Source organism: Tamandua tetradactyla, chromosome 2 (genome assembly GCF_023851605.1).
Source record: "Tamandua tetradactyla isolate mTamTet1 chromosome 2, mTamTet1.pri, whole genome shotgun sequence".
Lineage (NCBI taxonomy): Eukaryota > Metazoa > Chordata > Mammalia > Pilosa > Myrmecophagidae > Tamandua > Tamandua tetradactyla.
In genome coordinates this window covers 164225971-164248743 of record NC_135328.1, presented here as the reverse complement: position 1 = coordinate 164248743, position 22773 = coordinate 164225971, and the positions used below count along the sequence as shown (strand labels likewise).

Genomic DNA, 22773 nt, shown 5'->3' with positions numbered 1-22773 from the left:
CCCACATCTTGTCACTACAAGTTAAATGTTCAGGCTAAAACTGGAAAAATTATGAGTATCTTAGATCAGTAATTAAATATTTCATGGGCAAAAATATTTAATTGTTCAGTGAACAATTTCAAAGACAGTTACTAAACTAATTTCAAAGACAATTATTAATCTTATAAATATTTCAAAAATTGATTCATTGAGAAATCTGAACACAGGCACTTTAACACTATAAAAGTAGTTTGATCTCTGTCCTAACAACACTGGAGGAGTAAACTAGATATGAGATGTCTTTATTCTTTCCTAAGCAGAATGGGCTATCTTTGTAATTTTTTTTAAATAGTGCTGAGTTGTAAATCTCTGTCTGGAACAGAATGGGAATTTTATAGGTTAGATTTACTCTGCCCTAAATCAGAAAAGGAAATTTACAAGCTGCCACACAGCACAGCTCTAGGGGGTGCTGTTCTCTTAAACAAGGCTGAAGGAGTACAGCAGTATGCATCTGTCCCAGAAGTGAGAAAAGTCCTAGTAAACGTAGGACTAATTGTAAGAAAGGTCAGAACAAATCAGTGGGAAAAAAAAGGATACCTATAAGACATTGAATTAGCTTCAAGTACATCATTCAGTGTGATCATTTTTTCAAATATTTGTCAAGTACTATCTTTGGCATAAAACACTATTTTATGCCCTTTGGGGAAATACAGAGCTGAATAAGACAAGGAACACCTTTTATCAGTAAAAGATAGAACATATGCACAAAAACCTGCTTGAACTGAAATGACCAAATTGCCAAATAAGGATTCTTTTAAAGTAATTAATATGTAGACTGTGATTAGGAAGAACTTGAGGCTTCTAATGTTCATGAGGTATTTAATAACTATTGTGTACCTTCTATGTATAGAGAATTTTAAAATAATGTGTTCTCTTAAGTAGCTTCAATAGTCTCCTTGTATTCTCATATGATTTAGGTAAATTTTTCTTTCCAGAACTACATGGTTTTACATTTTGAAATAGAAAAGTTCAAATTAATGAAGTTGATTGGAACTTTTAAACAGAGGACATATTCTACTTAAAAAAAAAAAAAACAGTTCTCAATAAATTCATAAAGAAAGATTAGAATCAAACAAATTGTCTTCTCTACCCACAATGGAATCAAAGTAGTTATCATTAACAGAGTTTTACAAAGCTAGAAAATTAACAAATATGTGGAAATTAAGCAATACGTTCTAAACAACCAATAGGTCAAATAAGAAATCACAAGGGAAATTAGGAAAAATCTTCAGGTGAATGAAAACAGATTTACAACATACCCAAACTTCCGGCATGCAGCAAAGGCAGTGCTCAGAGAAAACTTACAGCTGTAAATTCTTACATTAAAAAAGAAGAAAGATTTCAAATCAGTAATTTAACCTCACTCCTGAAGAAACTAGAAAAGGAAGCGCAAACTAAACCCAAAGTGAGCAGAAGAAAGGAAATAATAAAGATTATCGTGGAGATAAATGAAATAGAGAATAGAAAAATAATAGAATAAATCAACAAAACCAAAGTTGGTTCTTTGAAAAGATGAGTAAAATTAACAAGCTTTAGCTAGGTTAATAAAAGAAAAAAGAGAGAGGACACAAAGTATGAAAATCAGAAAGGAAAAGGGTGACATCACCACTGACCTTACAGAAAAAAAAAGTAAAATCGAGTCCTCATAATTTGTGGGGCCTCTCCCTCTTAAAGGAAAATGTGAAGTTCCTACTATGGTCTCCAGAACATGTCAGGATCTGACTCCAATGCCTCTCTGCCTTCATCTGTGACAACTCTTACCCTTGCTTCTCCTGCTCCAGCCATTCAGGCCGATTTGCTGGTCTGAACATAGCAGGCAAGGTTCTGCCCCAGGGCCTTTCCATGTGCTATTCTACTGTCTTTGTAGAATGTTCTTTCCTAAGACAGCCATGTGAGTAGTTCTCTCACCTCCTTCAAGTCTCTGCTCAAATGTTACCCTATATTAACACCATCCTTGAAACTACCCCATTTAAAACAGCAACTCTCCATCACCTAGCCATCATTATACCCTCTCTGTTTGTGTTTCTACATTACACTTATTGCCAGTTGATCTACTATATGTATATATAGTTGTCTTCTCCACTAAAATATCAGTTTAGGAAGGCAGGTATTTTGCCTATTTGGCTCACTGCTGCATCCACAGCACCTAAAACAGGACCTGATGACAGAAATCAGGTGGCTCAATAAAAATGTATCGAAAAAATTTTTTAAATTATTTAAAAAAAATAAAAGCAAAATCCCCCCTATAAGTTCATAAATCACCCTCCTCCCTGAGCAGGAAAACTGCATAATCACATTTGCTTAGTCTATTAAAAAGTTATTAATTAACACACCCTTCTGTACACTATCCTCTTCATAGTCATTGCTAGCAGCGTATGGCTTGAAGTTGTGCGTTCAGTATTTGTTATTGGCAGTTCTAAGATCACATCCTGGTTCTGCTAACTACCAACTGTGTGGTATTGAGCAAATGACAATATTCTGCCCATCAGTTTCTCCATCAATGAGAAATGGGGCAAATGACATTGACCTCATAATGCTGTCACATAGATGAAATAACAAATGCCTGTGCAGATCCTGACATATCAGAGAGTCAAAATGTAACTGTTTCCTTTTCTTGCAACCACACTAAATCTATTCAGCCTGACATTTTTCCATCAAGGAGGAGCTTCTCCAAAGTTGCAAAATGGCAATGCAGGGATAAGAAGAATTCAGAAAAGGGAACATGGAAGCAGTGCCCCAATGTCTTCCACCACTTTTAAAAGTTCAGCTATTTGGATGGAATGATCTGCAGCAGAGAGGGAGAGACAAATCTGCGGTAAGGGTGAGCTTCTCCTCACTGGGACAGCTGAAATGGGTCCTCTGTTCTGATTTAAAACTAAACATGGGGGCCACGGTGGCTCAGCAGGCAAGAATGCTCGCCTGCCATGCCAGAGGACCCGGATTCGATTCCCGGTGCCTGCCCATGTTAAAAAACAACAACAACAACAACCAAAAGAAACAACTAAACATGGGGGGTGGTGGTGCAAGGGTAGTTCAGAGGTAGAATTCTCACCTGCCATACAGGAGACCTGGGTTCCATTCCTGGCCCATGCACTTCCCCAAAACAAACAAACAATTTCAACGAATGGTGCTGCAATAATGGGATACTCACATGGAAAAAGAATGAAATGTGACCCTGCCAAACAGCATACAAAAAACAAACGAACAGAAAAACTAAACCTGTGGATGAGAAGCCACAATACTTCCAAGGAGAAAAGGACTTGACTCCAAAAGTATAATTAAAAGATATGGAATCAAAATATTCCGCCTCTTGAAAAGAAATTGATTTATTTAAGTGGGGAGGAGGGGGGCAGGGTGGGAAACTGGAGAAGAAAGAGGAAGATGGAGTCAGTCAGGCAGACAAATTCCCTAATTACGCAAGCAGAACTCTGCCACCCAACGGGAACTCCACCTGGCTTCCTACTTTTTTTCATGTCATCTCTATTTTAACAACCACCTCCCAGTAGTGTCACAAACTAAGCATTCCAGTGGTAATCCTATTTTACAAATGAGAAGCCCAGCTACAGATATTGAACACACTTGCCCCAGCCCACGTAGCTAGGAAGGAACAGAGTCCAAATCTAAAGCCACCAGTCACAAGGCAAAGAGCACTGCATGACTGCAGTCTTCTCAGCTCGGAGCTCTGCCTTTTGACCCAGAGCCCCTATAATCGATGCAGTCCACAGAGTCAAGCAAACAGAGAGAAGCCAACAGCTACTCAACAGGTGGCTAAGGGGAAAGGATTAGAAACCCAGCCCGGAGCGTTGGAGCTGGCAGCCTGGCGCCCTCATGGCTTAGAGACTTCTGCCCCCTCACCCTCCAACGTGGCACCGGGACCCAGCACCCGCACCCTGCCCTCGCCCGACTGGGGGGCAAGGCCGCTGTCAGCTGAGTTGTGTACTAATACAGCCCAGGCTTACTCCTCTCGCAGCAGGCAGGAGCCCAGGCACCCTTTCCCCAGGGCTCTGTTGGGAAGAATTAAACCCGGCAAGAAAGGACACACAGAAAACGGACAGAACCAAATCGACCCTCCTTACCACTTCCATGGCTCTCCTCTGAGGCAGAGTCTGGGAGCCAAATCCAGCTTCCCAGAACTGGATCCTGGGGCCAAGAGTCTGCTTCCCTCTGCCTGTGCCGGCCAGGAGGCAATCACTTCCCGCAGTCCCGGACACACCTGGGCTCAGGCTCCCCACCCGCCCCACCTGGGCCCCGGCTCCTCCCTCGCCCGGGGCTGGAGCCTCCCTGCGGGCTGGGCGGGAGCGGCCCTTGGTCCGCTGAGGCTTTCTGGGATCCGGCATCTGCCGCCGCGGTCTGGGGAGCGCCTCCATCCAAATACCCGCTAACCCCGGCCCTTCCCTGCCAGCGCCTTCTGCCCCCTTCGCATGTTCTGCCGCAGGGCCGGTCCCAGTGACTCTTGAGGGGGATTCACTTTGTGCCCGCGGCACGGGGGAGTTGCTGAGGAAGGGGGAGAGCATGTTTCCTGTTAGCACCTATCGCTCAGGCTGGACAATGTAATCTCCGTTAGTAACAACCTTCGCAGACTCTGTCCCGGATGGTTACTTTGCTTCCCGAAAAGCGTTCCCACGAGCAGGGCAATCAAAGCTCCAAAGGGGCAGAGGCGCGCCCACGCCCGGAAAGGGAGCTCAGGAAGGGCCAATTTCGGGCCAGAAACTATCTAGGCATTTTTTGAGACATTAATGTATTAAATGCCTACGATAGCCCTGGGAGGTGCTATTATACCCATTTTAAAAGGCAGGAAACTGAGACTCACTGAGATCAAATAACCTGCCCATGGTTACAGAGGTAGTAATTAAAAGTATCAGGATTTCGAACCCAAATCTCGCTGACTCCAAAGAATTTCTGGTTTTGTTTTTCTAACAGTGTGGGCCTTTTCTTGCTTTGTTAGTTTCAAGCTCACAAAGATCCGCTCTTGCCCTGACCAGCGGTGAGGAGGTGGAGGGCAGTAAGGGAGCCCCACCTGCGACCCCAGTTTCCTCGAACAGGTGCTTCCTAAACCTGGTTGATCATCAGAGTTGCCTGGGCAATCTATTAACAAAACAGGCTTCAAGGCCTCAGCCCAGACCCTGAGTCCAGAGCTTCTGATCGGAGGTCTGATCTGGCTTTAAATAAACGTTTAAGGTCAGTGGGTTTTAAACTTTAATTAATGACACAGTAAGGTATCTATTTCACACCATGACTCACAACACACATGCATACTAAAATAAAAATTTCTCAGAGCGATAATTACTATATTTGATCATGCTGATATTTTCTAGTCTATTCTGTGCCATAACATGCCATTTAATTAAGAGAAAAAAAAAGATCGGCACGTCCTACAATATTGATTTCATGACTCTTAGTCCACTGCCTTGAGGACTCAGCTCACAGAGTGGGGGTCCACTGTAAATAAATGAGGCACAGGTCAAACAAAGGTCCTCTGTCATGCTCCTCTAAACCTTCCCTGGTCCTTACTCGGGTCAAGGGTAGAATTCAAGGGTATAGATGTCTTGTATATGTTTCTATAACAAATAATATGATGGAGGAATCATCCCCTGTACAAGTTCTCAGAACTTGGAGCTCTCCCTCAAACTCCCAGTTTGTAACTGGAGGCTCAAAGACTCTTTGCTGTCAATACAAGGACGCCACCTCGTGGCTTCAGTCCAATGTACAAAGGCAGAGAGGGGCATGGGCTGGGGCAAAAGGGCTCTCAGATCCCTACACCTAACTCGGCAGGGAGGAGCTGGGAGGTCTGTGCTTCAGTGTTTGGTTCAGGAGTTCTACAGGGGTATGGGGTAGGATGAAGTAGGCACTAACCATTGGTAACTGTGGTAACAGGGGTGGGACTGTTTCATCGCTAGGATCGCCTATTATCAACTTTATGATCTTCTAGGTGCTAAACTCGGTTTCCCCACTAGCTATTGGCTCTGGGAAAATCAACTAACCCCTCTGAGATGTATGTTCTTCATTCGAAAAACTAAATAAGAGGGCCAGAAGTGTTGGTTTAAGAATGAATACGCCGCATGAAAATCTAGCACACCGCTTAGTGCTAAGGTGGCACCCCAAATTCCATTTCCTCTCTTCCTCTCCCCAGTCGTCCTCAATTAATGGTGGCTGTACCAGTATCAAAATGTACATGCTACACTTGGATATACAAGTGAAGTAGCTTTATCTTTCTAGAACCATTTCAATTTGTTCATGAGCCCCCATCCCATGAGTGGTATAAGGACAACGTATATGTGCTTACGTGGAAATCATGGTGACAAAGAGGCAGGTACAACATGCAGACATCGCGGGGAGGATTTAGATGAGAAATTTGGGGTTCAACCCAAGATTAACAAGATGCTATTACACCTTAGGAATAAACTCTTCAATTGAATAAAGAAGTATGAGAGCCTACTGTATACTAGGCACTTTGATGACCTGTTGCTAACTTCGGGTCAGGGTGAATTTCCCCATGACCTCCATTTAATCATGGACAAGGAGACGACTAGCAGAGCACATACGGCCATCAGGAGAAGTGCTACAGACCTTAGAGACATTATGATCCTCGGTTTGCAGTTGAGAAAACTGAAGCACCTACAAGTTAACTCACCTATTCAGGCTCAGACAGCAAGCGGAAGAGCAGAAATTCCAATCCAAGTGGTTGGACCCGAGTCCATGCTCACACCCATGCTAGTTGCTTCCATTTAAATCCTAGAGAAATAGAGAATAATCGACTCAGAAACTGCGAGCTTAAAGAGTTCCTTGAAGCAACTTTTTCCAAACTCAGTTATGAAAAAGGTTAGTGGCAAAGCTTAGCAGATATTCAGACTGAATTGAGGCTTGAAATGTAGACATTTCTGGTCTTTCAAATGTGCTTCTTTAGGTAATAGAAATGACAAACCATATTTTCCAACGAGGTTCCATCCATTCTTTCATGTACTAAGCAGCAGGAATCAATGTTTCCAAACCTTACTTATAGTCTTAAATACTACTTGATATTTTTCACTGTTTCCATGCACTCCTCCTTCTTTCATTTCTTGGCAAACATTGTATATACACACACTGCACCATAAGTAATAATTTGTAGCAGAATAACTGCATGTAAAATAGGGTGGGTTAAAAATATTCAAAATTGTGAAATTATGTGTATTCACCTCTTTCTAGGGTAAACTTTGAGCACTCTGTTATATGATGACAAAACTGGTGTACATGGATTGATTATCAGAGTTATGATGTTGCTAGAGTAGCCTATTATTAATATTAAAATTATTACTGGTTACATTAATCATTCCTGAGGATTTCCAGTGTAACATGTAATTTATTTATGTATAATTTATAATCTGACTTCTTTCAAAAAGCAGAGAAAGAAAAAGGTAAGATACTCGAATTTATTGTGTATTTATTGCATGACAAATTACACAGGTTGCATATATTTTTTAATTCCTCATGGCAACATTGTGAGATTAGAAATGTTATCCCTAGTTGACAAATGAAGAAACTGAGGCTCAGAAGATCAATTAAATGTCCTGGCCATGCAGAGAGTACCGGTTTGAGTCTCCATTTGAACTCAGTGCTGTCCTAATCCATTGCTCTTTCTTCCATCCCATTCTACTCCCCAAAAGGGCTTAAGGGAGTATACAATAAAAAGCCCAGTAAAATAGGATGGTAAAAAATGAAGATTAACAGCTATGCAGAGGCCAAGGAGGGAATGGAGGTGGATAAGGAGTAGAAAAATAGGGCAGAAATATAAGGTGATCAGTATACTTAAAAATGTATTATTTAATTAATTATTTAATAAATTCTCTTTGAGAGGAAGGGCTTTTAAGAATGGGCTTTCTTCCTTTTTACCAGTCTGTGAAAATGCTAAAATCTAGCTGGTTTCTCTCTTGGCTTGAAGGAAGCTCACATCTCAATTTAGGGCTTATCTAAGCAATATCTTAATAGTACATCATAATTTCATAAGACCGTCTTTAAGGGATGCTAAGCAAACATGATCAAGGCAAATTGCATTTAACAGTCTTTCAACAAGAATCTGAGCATCTCCCTTGTTCCACGTGCTAGGCTTAGAGCTGGGTTGTGGCAGCCCCTTTGGACTCTTGTAAGGAAACTATCCTCCCCCATTAATGCTACTTACATTATAAATGCATCACTCAGATAAATTATTGAGGTGTTTTCTAATACGCTTATCTTGTTGAGATCAAAGTTAGGGAGCTTCCCTATGGTAAGGGGATAGGGCTTGCCTGGAAATAGGAAATCATTCCCAATTATCAATCATTTCCAGGTTCCATCATCTAGAAAACTGGGTCCTTAGAAAATTCAAACAGCTGCTCTTAGATGGGAAACCCCATAACTCTCTTTGGATCTGGACTTTCAGGCATAGTCATACTGCATGACTTTAATGCTTGGAGGCTCAGAGTACCAGGATGTATAGGAGTGGAAGGGCTTCACCCACATGCGCAGGATATTTGGTGTGTGACATGACCATATTGGCACCCTGGGGCTGCCATAACAAAGTAACGTGAACTGGGTGGTGACAGAGATTTTGTAGCAAATTTATTCTCTCGCTTTTCTGGAGGCCAGAAGTCTGAAATCAAGGTGTTGGCAGGGCCATGCTCCATTCAGGAGCTCGAGGGGAGAATCCTTCCTTGCCTCTTCCTGCTTCTGGTGGCCCCGGGCATTCCTTGGCTTGTGGCAGCATGAGTCCAACCTCTGCCTCTGTCTTTACAGGACAGTCTTCCTCTGTGTATCTCCATCTCTATGTCTCTTTTCTTTCTCTCCCAACACCAGTCATATTGAATTAAGGAGCTAGTATGACTTCATTGCAGATAATTATATCTGCAATGGCCCTTTTCCCAAATCAGGTGTATTATGAGGAACTAGGGGTTAGGACTTCAACATATTTTTGGGGGGGTCACAATTGAACTCATGACAATGACTCTTAATTTAGGTAGCTTGATTTCATATGTATTTGAAAGTGCTATCAAAAGCTAGGAGTTGTTTGTTTGTTTTTTGTAGTTAGGGAGATATTGCTTCTCTCTTCCACACCTTACCCCTCTCCTCCTCTCTCCAACTGCTCCCTCTTTATTGCCAAGCTTATGTTTTGTGGAGTTAAGACATGTATGTGGCATTCCTGGGTAGCAGGGATCAGATGGTCTCTGTCCTGTGGCCTCAGGGCAGAAGTTTGGCAGGCAAGTGGTCCTATGGAAGACCCAAGCTGCAGGTGCAAAACTCCATTCTTTGTTTTTGTAAAAGCTGCAGATGCAAAACTCCATTTTTTGTTTTTGTAAAAGCTGCAGATGCAAAACTCCATTTTTTGTTTTTGTAAAAGAAAATCAGGAACATGTAGCTTAATCTCTGTTTCTCATATGGCATCTCCTCATATTTGGTAAAGTCTGGTATAGACATTTCAGCTCTGCCATTTCACTCACGTCTGCCGTAGTGAATAGAAGGAAGCACCTGTGCTCTGAGACCAGCAGGGCTACGGAATTGGTCAGTAAGAGATTCTAGGGAATGATGAGTGTGGAAGGAAGGGGATAGAAGAGTCAGGTCTCTGAGGTCTGGCTCCCTCTCCTCACATGTTGGGAGATCTAGAGATTATTTTGTCAATAGTAGTAAGGCGGACAGATAAAATGCTGTGTGCTCACCAAATCCAAATTTCTTTTCCTTTTCTTGGGTACATGAGATGACTATACTTTCCAACCTTCCTCAACATTAGGTTTGGGCATATGATTAAGGTCTGGTAAATGAGATACGAGAAGTAGAAATGATGCTACCTCTGGGCCTGCTTAATTGTCCACATTCTCCCTTCTCTTTTTGCAGCAGGATCACAAAACGGAATGGGTCTGCATCCCCGAGTCCCTATTTCTAAGAGAGTTATTGAAGAAATCTGTCCAACAGTCATCAGAATGTGACATAAATGAGAAATCAATCCTTGCTGTTTTAAGGTATTAAAATTTAGAAGTTGTTTGTTACTGCAGCATATCCTGTGCGTTCTGACCAATACAACTTTCCTATAACACATTAATGAGACATGTGAAACTCTTGTGGTGGCCTGATAGGGAAAGTAGAAGAAATAGGAAAGAAAGGTTGGGTCAAGGAATAAGGGAAACTGATCCTGATGTGGGTTTAACCAACATCTTAAGGAGTGAATCTGGGACCAGATTGCAATGCCTAAACAACATGATCTGGTCTGCCTGGAATAACAGCATGTATCCTTTATTAGGTGTTACTTTGTATCAAACACAGTGGTCATTACTTTCTATGTATATCATCCTATTCAGTCTTTCAATAACTTAGGAGGTCTGTGTTATTACCCCCACTTTATAGATGCCGAAACTGAGACACAAAGAGATTAAATGTTTTGCTCAAGGTCACATAGTCCATAAGAATCAGAACTGGGTTTCAAACTCAAATCTATGTGATTGAGGTAAAGTCATGTGCTGTGAAGCACAATGCTACAGGAGGTAGCCAGGTGGAGGCTCACAAGGGTGGCATTATTGTGATTTTGGGGACGGATGAGGTCATCGAGTTAAAGAAGTATTATTGTCAACATCTAGGAAGTAGACTTTAACACCCAGAGAGACGACATCAGTGTCAAGGGCATCAGGCAAGCAGACTAGGGTTTAAAGTTCCTCAGGGAAAGAAGAGCTCAGATCAACAATGGAGACAAATGTTTAGTCAATGGAATAAATCAGACACAGCAAGAGCTGGGGGACAGCTGAGTCACAATGATACACTGGTGACAGAACACTCATACCAGAGAATAATGGACACTAGGCCAGGGTGGCAAGATTAATGCCAGACCTCCTCTTCTGGTGGGGACAGTCCCCCTACCACCCTGCTCAGTTGGTCAGGAGATACTCAGTGCCTGAGCAGAACTGGGCTTTTTGGTGAAAGGTTTCCAGCACCTGCTAAGCGTACAGCTGGGACAGGCAGCGAAATGGATTAGAATTGACCCTTGATGTGGAGAAACATACTTGTGAACACATAAATTAAAAGCCACACAAGTAGTGCTTTGTTAGAAATGTGGGAAAAGTGCCACAGAAGCTCTGTGTATTTGATTTTTTTTTTTTTATCAGTCCTGGCTTAACCGCCTACTGGCTGTATCTCGGAATAAGTGGTTTATGTCTTTGAGCCTCAGCTTCCCAATCTAAAAAATGGTGCTAACAAACTCAATCAAGTGGTTATGAGTATGAAATAATAGAAGGTATATAAAGACTAAGGCACATTGGTTGAGACTATTAAGCCACTAGGTAATTGCTAGGTGTTTTCCCCTACCCTTTCCATAGAGGAAGAGGTGTCTATCTGTGCCCAAAGGATGAAGGGGGACTTCACAGAGGAAGTGATGTTTGATCTTAAGTCCTAAAGAGGTTGAGAGTGGGGGCAGTCCAGAAGGAGAGAACAGCTTGTGCAAAAACCTTCCATCAACAGCCAAGACTCCCAGCTAGGCCTGGTAAGGGGATAAAAGTTTTAAGAGGCATGTTCTCTGCTTTCAGTAGTTGCTGTTTCTGACCCTTTGTTGTCCTGTAAGCAGTCTTAGGGATTGCACACGCTTTTCTGTCTTAATGTCCATTTTCCCTGCTAACTAGCTCTGTTGTTAGAGTAGCCAGCAGCACAGGCGCTGCACCAGCTTGCGGGGAGGTGGGGAGCGGCCAGGCCCCATCACCACAGCCCCCAAGTGACAGATCTCAGTCAACTCTGAATGAGGGTCTTGGATGGGACAGACCATTTGGCCCTTGTTCAGACTGCAAGATGAGAGTCTTCTGTCATTGCAAGATGAGCTTCCTGGGAAAAGAGGTGGCATGTGTGTCAAAGAGCTTTTGCTTCCCACTGTCTCCTAGAACAGAGGATGCTATTTCAAGCCACAGTGGCACAGACTGTGTGAACATAAGCCAGGTGGAACTGAGTATGGAGGTCAGTGTATTTATTCAAACGCATTTATCACCGTGGCATTTAATCACCTATATAAACATTTGTTGAACTGAATTACCATATTTGATGCTCAGAGCCACCTGGCAATGGAAGCAGGGCACAAGATAAACCCCCCATTTTACAGATGAGAGAAATGCAGCTGAGAGAGAGGCTCGAAAGAATTTTATCAGGGCTAGATTAGAGGGGGATAGCATATGGTAAAAATTGGGGAGTGGAGGCTAGACTATTGGGAGAAGAGAGTTGGTACAAACAAGAGACTTTGAACCTGCCAGCTCCAAGCAGAGCTTGATCTCTGACACCCAGCTCCCAACAGCTCCCCAGGTCATCCTCCCGTTTAGATTTCACCTGTATCCTGCCCACACCCACCTCCTTGTCCCTAACTCTTCATTCATTCAACAATTGTCTATTTAATCTCTACTAGGCCGGGTTAGGCCAAGGCATACAGTGCTGAACAAATTGCATACTATCCTCCCACCATGGAAACTGTAGGCTAGTGAAAGAGTCAGACATGAAAAAAACACAGAAAACATTTATGTGATCACTCGTGGCTGTAAGTGCTATGAAGGGAAATAATAGGGAGCTGTGCTGGTTTTAAGGTGTCACGTACCCCACAAAAGTCCATGTTCTTTTAATCCATTGTGGGTTGGACCCTTTGATAGGGTGGTTTCCATGGAGATGTGGCTCACCCAATTCAAGGTGGGTCTTAATCCTTTTACTGGAGTCCTCTATGAAGAGAATAAAGACAGAAAACACAAAGAAGCAGGTACAGAGGGCAGAGAGATGAAACCAAGTGAAGGACATAGAGAGAGAGAAAAGCCCCAGAGATGCTAAGACCCGCAGACAACAGAGATCTCAGAGAGGTGTCTCTGGAGAAGCAAGCAAAGACACAGAGAACCTAAAAGGAACAGAACCTGGGAGCAAAGGACCAGTAGATGCCTTCCCATGTGACAGAAGAACCCCGGATGCCATTGGCCTTTCTTTAGTGAAGATATCCTCTTGTTGATGCCCTAATCTGGCATTTCCATAGCCTTAGAATTGTAACTTTTAATTTAATAAATCCCCATTGTTAAAAGCCAACCCATTTCTGGTATACTGCATTTTGGCAGCTTTAGAAAACTGAAACAAGAGCTATGGATTAGAATAACAAGGGTTCCTGCTTTGTTGAAGTTGGTCAAAGAGTCCGAATTTTCCCTGAATTCATTCATTCAGCTAACATATTTACTGAGCACCAACTCAGATTTGTTGAGCTAAACACTGTTCTAGGAGTTGAGGACTCACAGAGACTTATATATCTAATGAGCTGCTAGATGTCTCCATCTGGATGTGCTGAAGACACCTCAAATTCAACAAGACCATAATTGAACCAATGATTGGATCAGCTAAACTTGCTGTAAGTCGCATCAAGCCCATTCACATTCCCAAACAGAAACCGTACACATTCCTGACTCCCACTGATCCTTCTTTTCTTTTTGCATATGTAATGGGTTCTAATATCAGTTGATTATCTCTTATTCAACAACATTCAGTAAATTTCTGCTAGGTAACTACTCTATGCCCATTCCTGTGTGAGGCACTTGCCATTCAGTGGCATGAAGCAGGTCCAGTCCTTGCCATCATGGAACTTACTGTCTAGTTTCACCTTGGAAAATGACTCGACCTCAACCACATCTCTAATTAATTTGTTCCTCTCAACCCCTTCTTTGGGGCGGTGTAGGTTTAGGCCTGTGGTATCCCTTCCTCCAATCTCCCACCTCACACAAAATGAATCTTCTTAGTGTTACTAGAATGACCTTCATCAAAATGAATCTGATAACACCATTCCATGTTAAAAACTTCCTCTGATTTTGGGGAATTATGAATACAGCTGTTATAAACATTCATGTACAGGTTTTTGTGTGGACATAAATTTTCAACTCCTTTCGGTAAATACATAGGAAAGCGATTGCTGGCTAAAAAATTAGAAGAAACCCAGATGTCCTTTGATAAGTGAATGGACAAACTGTGATATATCCATATATAGAATATTATTCAGCAGTAAAAAGAAATGAGCTTTTAAGGTACAAAAAGACATGGAGGAAGCGTAAATATATATTGCTAAGTGAAAGAAGTCCTTCTGAAAAAGCTACATACTCGTGATCCAAGCTATATGGTATTCTGGAAAAGGCAGAAGAATACAGACAGTTAAAGGTCAGTGATTGCCAGGGGATCAGCAGGAGGAGGGAAGGATTGAACAGGTGGAGCACAGGGCATCTTTAGGGCAGGGAAACTACTCTGTAAGACACTGGATGCTGAATATATAACACTATGCATTTGTCAAAACCCATAGAACTGTACAACACAAAGAAGTGAAGAGTGAAACCTAATTAATGTAAATGATGGACTGTAGTTAATAATGTATTAATATTGATTCATCAATTGTAAGAAATGCGCCACACTAATGCAAGATGTTAATAATAGGAAAACTGTGTGGGGTAGGAGTGAGGAGAGAAGGGGCATTATATGGGAACTCTATATTTTCTGCATAGTTTTTCTGTAAATCTAAAACTATCCTAAAAAATGAAGTATATTGCAAAAACAAAGCAAAATATCTCCTCTGACTCTCCATATTCTTTCCCAGGATGTGCAAGACCCTTCAGAACTGGCCTGGAGTAACTCTTCATCCTCAGCTCCCTTCACTCAGCTCTTGATGTATCTGCCATCCTCAATCTCTTCATTCCTCGACTCACAGTGTGATTTCTTGCTTTTAGACGCTTGCATGTCCCATTTCCTCTCCTGGAATACTGTACCTGGCACAGCTACCATCCACCTGTGATGCCCCCTTAACATCCCAAAGCCAATACAAGTGGTACGCCTACATGGAGCCTTTCCTAGTGAGGACAGGCAGAGCCAGTCACTCAAACTTCTTTCCCACAGACCCTCGTCATTGATCTTATAACCCAAATATGACCCCAAAACTTCTCCAGGTGATAAAATCCGAGTCTTCCAAAAACTCCTCTTCCCTGGAATTTGCAGGCATCTTAAAAGGGGCTTCTGTGTCCCACAAACCTAGCTGTCAGCTGGAGTCACCACAAGCCATTCACCTTCTTCTTTTTTTGCCTGCGCTGGCTCTTCCCTGCAATGTCCAGCTCCCAAAGAGTTGTTGGAGGATGCTCCATCCAGCCACCACTGAGGGTGCCCACCGAGACATCACCATTGTCCTTGTTCTCACCTTACATCAAAGTGTGAAGAACTTTTTGTGCATCTGCTCCTTTGATTTTCTCATCTCTGAGGTAGGTACTAACTCTCCATTTTACAGATGATAGAGCTGAGACTCATAGAAAAAGGTACACAGACAAAGTCACTACATTGGTAAATGTGAGAGCTGGGATTGTCCTCTGGCCTATATTATCCCCCAGGGCCAGTATTCTCAACTCTTAGGATGTGTTTCCCCTCTTACTGGGGGTGTGGACTACACATACAGCATCTGGGCTCTAGCTCAACCCACCAACCTGCTTTTGTCCTTCTGCTCCTGAATCCATATATCCCAAGCAGACAGTGGGGATCTCCGAGGCAGAAACTGGTTTATACTCATTCTTATCTTTGGTACCCAGCTCAGTGCTGAGTCTATGATAAATGTTTTCTGAATGAATGTGTTACATTTCACTTGAGATTTCATTAAGTTCTATTATTTTTCTTTTCTGTTCTTCATGCTAAGTAAGCTCTTTCCCAATAGCTGGTCAGCCTTTACTGCCAAGCCCATGAGGGGTCAAAGCGATATGAGAGTTGGGTGGGGCACAAAGGGGTAGATATAGGGTGTTCTAGTTTGCCAGCTGTCGGAATGCAGCATACCAGAAATGGAATGGCTTTTAAAAAGGAGAATTTAATAAGTTGCTAGTTTACAGTGCTCAGGTTGAGAAAATGTCCTAATTAAAGTAAGTCTATAGCAATGTCCAATCTAAGGCATCCAGGGAAAGATACCTTGGTTCAAGGAGGCCGATAAAGTTCAGGGTTTCTCTCTCAAGTGGAAGGGCGTATGGCGAACACAGTCAGGGTTTCTCTCTCAGCTGGAAAGGCATGTGGCGAACATGGCATCATCTGTTAGCTTTCTCTCCTGGTTTCCCTTCATGAAGCTCCCTGGTAGGCGTTTTCCTTTTTCATTTCCAGAGGTTGCTGGCTGGTGGACCCTCTGCTTCTTGTGGCTATGTCATTCTGCTCTCTCCGAATCTCCTTCATTCTCCAAAATGTTTCCTCATTTATAGGATTCCAGCAAACTACTCAAGACCCACCCGAATAGGTGGAGACGTGTCTCTACCTAATCCAGTTTAACAACCACTCTTGATTGAATTACATCTCCAGGGAGATGATGTAATTATAGCTTCAAACACACAGTACTGAATGGTGATCAGAAGAAATGGCTGCCTTTACACAATGGGATTAAGGTTAAAACATGGCTTTTCTAGGGTACATACATCCTTTCAAACCAGCACATAGGGGCTGCCCCATCCTCTGCATTGCAGCAGAAGCATTCCCTTCCAGCCATTCTCAGATCCTTTCCAAATGCCTTATTTCTATTCAATTGGCCTCCAGACCATGGAAATCAAATAAAATCTGGGCATCATTCAGGAGACCATCCAGACGTGTGTTGGCCTCACACACATGGGAGCATTTTAAGCCAGCCTACAACCCAAATCTTCCACTTTGATCATGAATCTATAAATTGTACCAGGCTCTGGGAATAACCGTAAATTGGCCGCACTCTGACTAAAGTCACATATCAGACCTGAAGAGCGGAAAGATAATGAATCTCTCACAATTGTTCTATGGATTCAGCCACCAGCTTCATTTGTTTTGGATTCTGTAATGTTCTCATCTTGACAATCTCCCTCCATACCCAATGTCTCTACCATCTGTGCCGTAGAGCAGACGCCACACAGAACCAAGTGGTGGTAAACTGGGAGATGGCGTTGGGGAATCCAGGCTGGGAAGAGCAGAGGGAGCTAGAGAAAAGGCATTTCCAGCCATAGAAGGAAAAGGAGATTGATAGGAAGGGCCATGAAAGTGTCTCAGAAAGAATAAAAGGATTCTTTATGGCAAGTAAACATTGTTGTTCATTTACCTGTTCTCTGGGTTTCATTCATGAGACTAACCATCCTCAGGTACTGCTGGATGGGGAGATCAGTGTGGGTCCAATCAGGAAGATGGAAATCACTCTGAATATTTGAAACAGAGGGAATTGGTTGTACCAATGATGTAAGACCAAAGGGACCAAAGATGGGACTGTGAGGAAGCTCAGAGATTAACTGGAAGGGCAAAGAGAGGAGGTAATGTTACCGTTAGATGGAATCACTCCGAGGAAACTAGAACCACTGAGGGAGAGAAATGGCCCCTGGCATAGATGAGTCAGGAGGCTTCAGAAGAAGCGAGGAAATTCCTTGGGTTACTCCTTTCCCTCGTCCTTCAGTCTCCTGTCAGTGCCTCGCACTGGCCAAACCCAGGCAGATGCCTCCCCTCACCCCGCCCCCCACAGGAGCCTGGGCCGCGCAGTCTGCAGGGGTCAGATGCCCTGCAATACCGAAGAGAGCCGGGAAGGGGTGAAGAATGAATTTGTGGGCAATCTCTTCTAGGTCAGGCACAAGTGAGAAATAAAAACAGTATCAGAGAAAATAATTAAGTACTACCAGATATATATTTAAAAGGCTACAGAATTAAAAAATTAAAAAAAAGAGCAATGATGTCCTTTTTTGTGGAGGGGGTAGGGGGAGAAAGCTTTCTGGAGGAGACAGTGGATGAGTAGGGTCTTAAGTGAGGCATGAGGAGATGAAATGGAAGCAGGGAGAAGAGTATTTCAGGAGAAACAACGGCATGAACTTTCTGAGGATGTCAGGTCCTTTCCAAATGACATCCACAGAGAGTAGAGAGAAATTCAGTCTGGCAGGAATGCAGGGTGTTTGTGTCAGGCAAGGTCAAGACCTTGAAGAGTGTGTCGAGGCATTCAGACTTAGCCTTTCGGCTGGGAGAATTCACCAGAAGATTGCAAGCAGCAGGGTGAAGGTGATGCTCAGATCTTCACTGTAGAGGAAGACTATACAACCCTGCGATCTTCCTATCTTCTTCTCCTCCCCTGCGCCTCTTCCTCCTCCTTCTTTTATTCAATGAATGTAATACTCACGTTCTCCTGAGTATTCATTCTCTAACATTTATTGTAATGCCAGTATCCAAAGCATTTTCAGATTTCTTCTTTGATAATTGCCTTCAGATCCTGAGGCGTGTTGTTTAGAAGGGCAATCTTGGCTTTGGGAGGTAGATTCAATTTTTGAAACTCCTTACAGGAGACTGGGATTCAGATCAGATGTGTAGAGTGGTCAATCAAGCCACTCCATTTTTCATTTATTTTTTTTGGTTAAAATTGCGATTTGCACAATGGCCACATCACTGGAATATGTCATCTCTCTAGGCGACTGCTTGGTAGAGCCATACTCTTTCAGCTATCTAAGCAATGTTTAAAAATCAATATTATTATTTTATGATTAAATACCTCTCTTTGCCATAAAGACATGGGAAAAGCACAGTCCCTTCTATTTGCATGGCATCTTACAGTTTCTAAAGCAGTGAGGTCAAAAAGAAAAAATATACAGAGAAAGAAGGGAAAAAGGAGCAGAAGAGCAAGAAACTAAGTTATTCTTACAAAAACATTTTTCTTTAATGTGCATTGACAAGAGAGCCAGGAAGTCAAAATCTGAGTATATTTCAAGAAGTTAATATCTAAGGATATTTTAGGGAACTTATTGTCAGAAGGTTGGGAAATTGAAACCCATAATGTCCAATTTACTTACAGATTTCTGCATGGTTGGTGACCACTTTGAACAATCACAAAATAACATTTACCATCTATCTCTATGGCTTTTCTGTTGCTGCTGAAGAAGTAAACATACCAATTCTAGCACACATTTTGATAGCCTACCTTTTCCCCTGCTCTCATTCCTTCCTACCAAAAGCATCCTTTTTAAAAATGTGCACCCTGGGTGGGCCACGGTGGCTCAGCAGACAAGAATGCTCGCCTGCCATGCCAGAGGACCCGGGTTCGATTCCCAGTGCCTGCCCATGTGGAAAAAAAAATGTGTACCCTGTGCTCGCTTGGGCAGTATATACACTGAAATTGGAATGATACAGAGAAGATTAGTATGGCCCCTGATGGGGGATGGTGTGGGCAGTTTTTAAGCAAGGGGGTAAAAAAAAAAAAAAAAATGTATGGCCCCTGAGCAAGGATGACACACAAATTCATGAAGTGTTCCATATTTTTCACATCCACGTGGTTTTTTTTTTTTTTTTGCAAAATCCCCAGAGCAGAGGCAGAAGAAATGCTTAGCAAACCATAGCCTGATGGAGACTTTCTCATCTGAGAAAGTTAGAACGTCCCTGGGGATTTCTCCCTCTATATTAAGTTTGGAAATGACAGCACTTCAAGGTGCTCCAAGATGGGGCTGGAAAGTTCAATTCCTCGAATGAGTTGGTGGATTATCACAGATCTAGAGCCGTGTCCAGAAACCAGCAACTATTCCTCCAGGCCACAGCAACCTACATATGTCCTCTTTGACACTGATCCCTGGGAAGTTGGAGAGCTGGGATTCCATAGGGGAAACTTTCTCCACATCATGGATTATTCAGACCCCAACTGATGGAAAGGGGCAGACTAGCCTGTTTGCCTGCAACTACGTCGCCCCTGTGAGCTGGAGCATCTCAGAACCAAGAAGAGATTATTCGAAGAAAGTCAAAATTTTACAACACGTACAAAAGTAAAACCCACAAGTTACCTCTAAAGCAGCCTGTGAGGGAGCTCAGGACACCTGGCTGGGTCACCCAGATTGGAACTTTGGTGGCTGGGTGGGAAAGTTGGATATAAAAATGCCAAAATTGGGCAGGCCATGGTGGCTTAGCAGACAGAGTTCTTGCTTGCCATGCCGGACACCCAGGTTTGATTCCTAGTGCCTGCCCATGCAAAAAAAAAAAAGCCAAAACTTATCTATAAGTTGAGAAAAGAGCTTTTACTACAAATTTGCACCCCAATCTTATTTCCCCTTCTTTACCCTTCTTTTTCACTCTTTATCTCTTCTGTTAGTGTATGACATTTAGTGCCACATATAGTTCTAGCTGATGCCAATAATAAAAGAAAATAACTCCCCCTCCCCCCAAAAAGAAATTGTGCCCTCATTCTTCCCCCAAAGCCTATTTGATCTAAAGCAAACTGAGCCCACCCCTAGCTCTAGGTCTGAGTCCTGATTGGTGGGTAATCAGCTCATTCTCTCCTCCTGACACACAATGTTTAGTTTAAGGCAGTCCAATCAGAGGAAATATCAACATTCTTTCTTAGCATACTAAGCATACCATTGTTTCTGAAAGCTGACTAGAAGCACATAGTAGAAGGAGCTTTTGGCAGCCACTTAGCCCATAAGGGAAATCAGGTAAAGAATGATGCCTAAAAGGCAGAAGAAAAAGTGGAGACGCAGAACCAATCCTTGAGCTGCTCAATGGATTAAACCACACCCAAGCTTACTCTATACTTGGAATTTCCAGCTTTCCAAGCTAATAAAATCCCCTCTTAGTTTGCCAGTTGGAATTGGGTCATTTGTTTCTTTCAAATAAAAAACCTGCATGATAACATAACTATCCTTTTCAGAATGAAAGTGTTGTTTACATGAGACAATTGCTTTTTAATCAGCACGTATTGAACCCAGAACATGTTCCAAATGTTTCCACCCAGAACATGTGCCAAATGTTTTCACATACATTGTTTCCTTGAATCCTCACACATTACCCTCATTTTTAGATGAAGAAACTATGGCTCAGAGAGCAGAAATGCCTTACTTTATTAGTAAGTCAGGGTGATTAATGCTGGCTGCTGTAACAAATAACCCTTAAATCTCAGTGGCTTAACATAATTAAAGCTTATTTCTTGTTCACCCACAGATTGATGTGAATCAGGTGGTTCTCTTGGGTGATTGTCCTTTAAGTGATGATGCATGGATTTGGCTCACTTCCCATCTTGTGACTTGGCCAACTTGGAAAATTTCATTTCCATCGGTGTGGATACAGAGACAGTGAATGCATGCAAAGTCAGTGGGAATGCCTTAGGGGTAAGGCGGGAAGGGTTGCATGACTTCTGCCCACAGTCCATTGGGCGGAACATGTCACATGCAGGGGAGGCTGGGAGATAGTCTTCCAGTGTGCCAGGGGAAGGGGAGACTGCTTTCGGTCACATTTGTGGAGGGCCAGCTTAGAAACCTGCCCATTACAGCTCCCAAGTGGGAGCCAGGATTCTAAGCTAAACGCTTCATTTCCACAGCCTTCCTCAGAGTCCACTTTTCCTGCTCCTCCTTTTTCCTTCTCACTCCTCCCCACCTCAGCCCATCCCCACCCCGTATTTAGCCACATGCAGTTAATTCCCCCAGTAAGTAGTTTAAAGATCAATTTGTATTTCTTTCCTCAGTGTCTTTCTAAGGAAAGAAGAAACTTCCAGGCTCCCTGACATTTGCTAGAAGCCTCATAATCTGCTCCTACCTAAGAGAAAGGTTTGCAGCATGATAATGTATATGAGGGATTGATCATTTACTTACCCTAAAGCAGATGGACTTTATAAGGAGAAGTACTCTGTAATGCAGACATGACTGTGAAGAATAAATCAAATTTCTCTGTGTACTTAGGGGAGAAAGAATTATTCAAATGCAGCCTGCCGTCTGCTGCTTGAGTCCATTTACTGAGCCTGCAACACTACAGGATGGACACCAGGGGGAGCGCTGGGCCCGTCCCTCCACAGGCAGCTATTTTTAGAGGCTGCTTCTAGCCTCAAGGAAGAAGCCAAAGAAATAAAAAACTATGATACTTTTTTAAAAAAAAACCAGACCAACTTATAAATTATTTGTAAGTCCAATAAAAGGCAATTATCAACATTTCCTACTATTTCAAGAGTAATATATTCTATGTTAGAAAAAGATTCAATTTATTCCAGGCCTGTGATTCAGACGATGAGAAAATTGGAAGAAACCACAACCAAAAAAAAAAAAAAAAGTAATCCTGCATAAATCTTTGTCTTTAAAACCCAAATCAGAGGATGTGAATTCTGGCCCTGGTGGGTATGATGTATTTGCCCTGGAGGTAGTGGAATTTGATGGGCTTGGGGAAGGTGACTGAAGAAGGATGTGTGCATAGCTCCTTATTCTTTCCAGGTACCACAAGGGAGGCAAGTCAGAATAATCTGGTCCAAACAGTTGAATAATAAGTATCATAGAATTATTTTAGGAAGTGTAGTTTTATTATTTCCAATGCCATAGACATTCACTATAATGAAGTTCAGAAGAGATCCTGCTTTAATAAACCAGACTGTTGCCTTAAAAAGAGCTCCCCTGCCCTTCCCAACCAATCTGGGCAGCACGATTTTGCTAAGCTGCAGCATGGTGTAATGGGATGAGCATGGTCCCTGGCTCATTCAAGGGAGACACAGCCTTGAATCTTGTCTCTGCTGCACATTAAATGCGAGACTTTGGGCAATTACTTAACTTCTCTGGTCTTCAGTTTCTTCATCTTTAAAGAAAGGGTTTACAATACCCATCTCACCAAGTAAAGATGAAATGAGGCACAATATGTAAGTACCCAGCACATGATGGATGTTCAACAAATACCAGCTTCCTTTTTTGACAAGGTCTCTCTTGCTTTCTTAAAGATGGCAGCAAATAAATTTGAACTGAGTCTGGTTCTGTATTTTCACAAATTATGAGTCTGTGGATCTGGATTATTGAAGATTTATTTTTG

General features: G+C 42.5%; 1 protein-coding gene and 1 pseudogene across 2 annotated transcripts in view; one reads left to right on the top strand and one right to left on the bottom strand.

The window, feature by feature from the left end:
- FYB2 (FYN binding protein 2) overlaps positions 1-4619 on the bottom strand; it is a 140269-nt gene extending 135650 nt beyond the window's left edge. Inside the window, exon 1 of one of the 2 annotated variants that reach the window (XM_077149519.1) lies at positions 4116-4619. In XM_077149519.1, coding sequence (XP_077005634.1) covers positions 4116-4553 — 438 coding nt within the window. In that variant the 5' untranslated portion in view covers positions 4554-4619. The remainder of the gene's footprint in view (positions 1-4115) is intronic. The other variant, XM_077149520.1, reaches the window with a different exon arrangement.
- Positions 4620-19096: 14477 nt separating this feature from the next.
- Positions 19097-19270, top strand: LOC143675271 (U6 spliceosomal RNA; annotated as a pseudogene).
- Positions 19271-22773: the final 3503 nt, after the last annotated feature.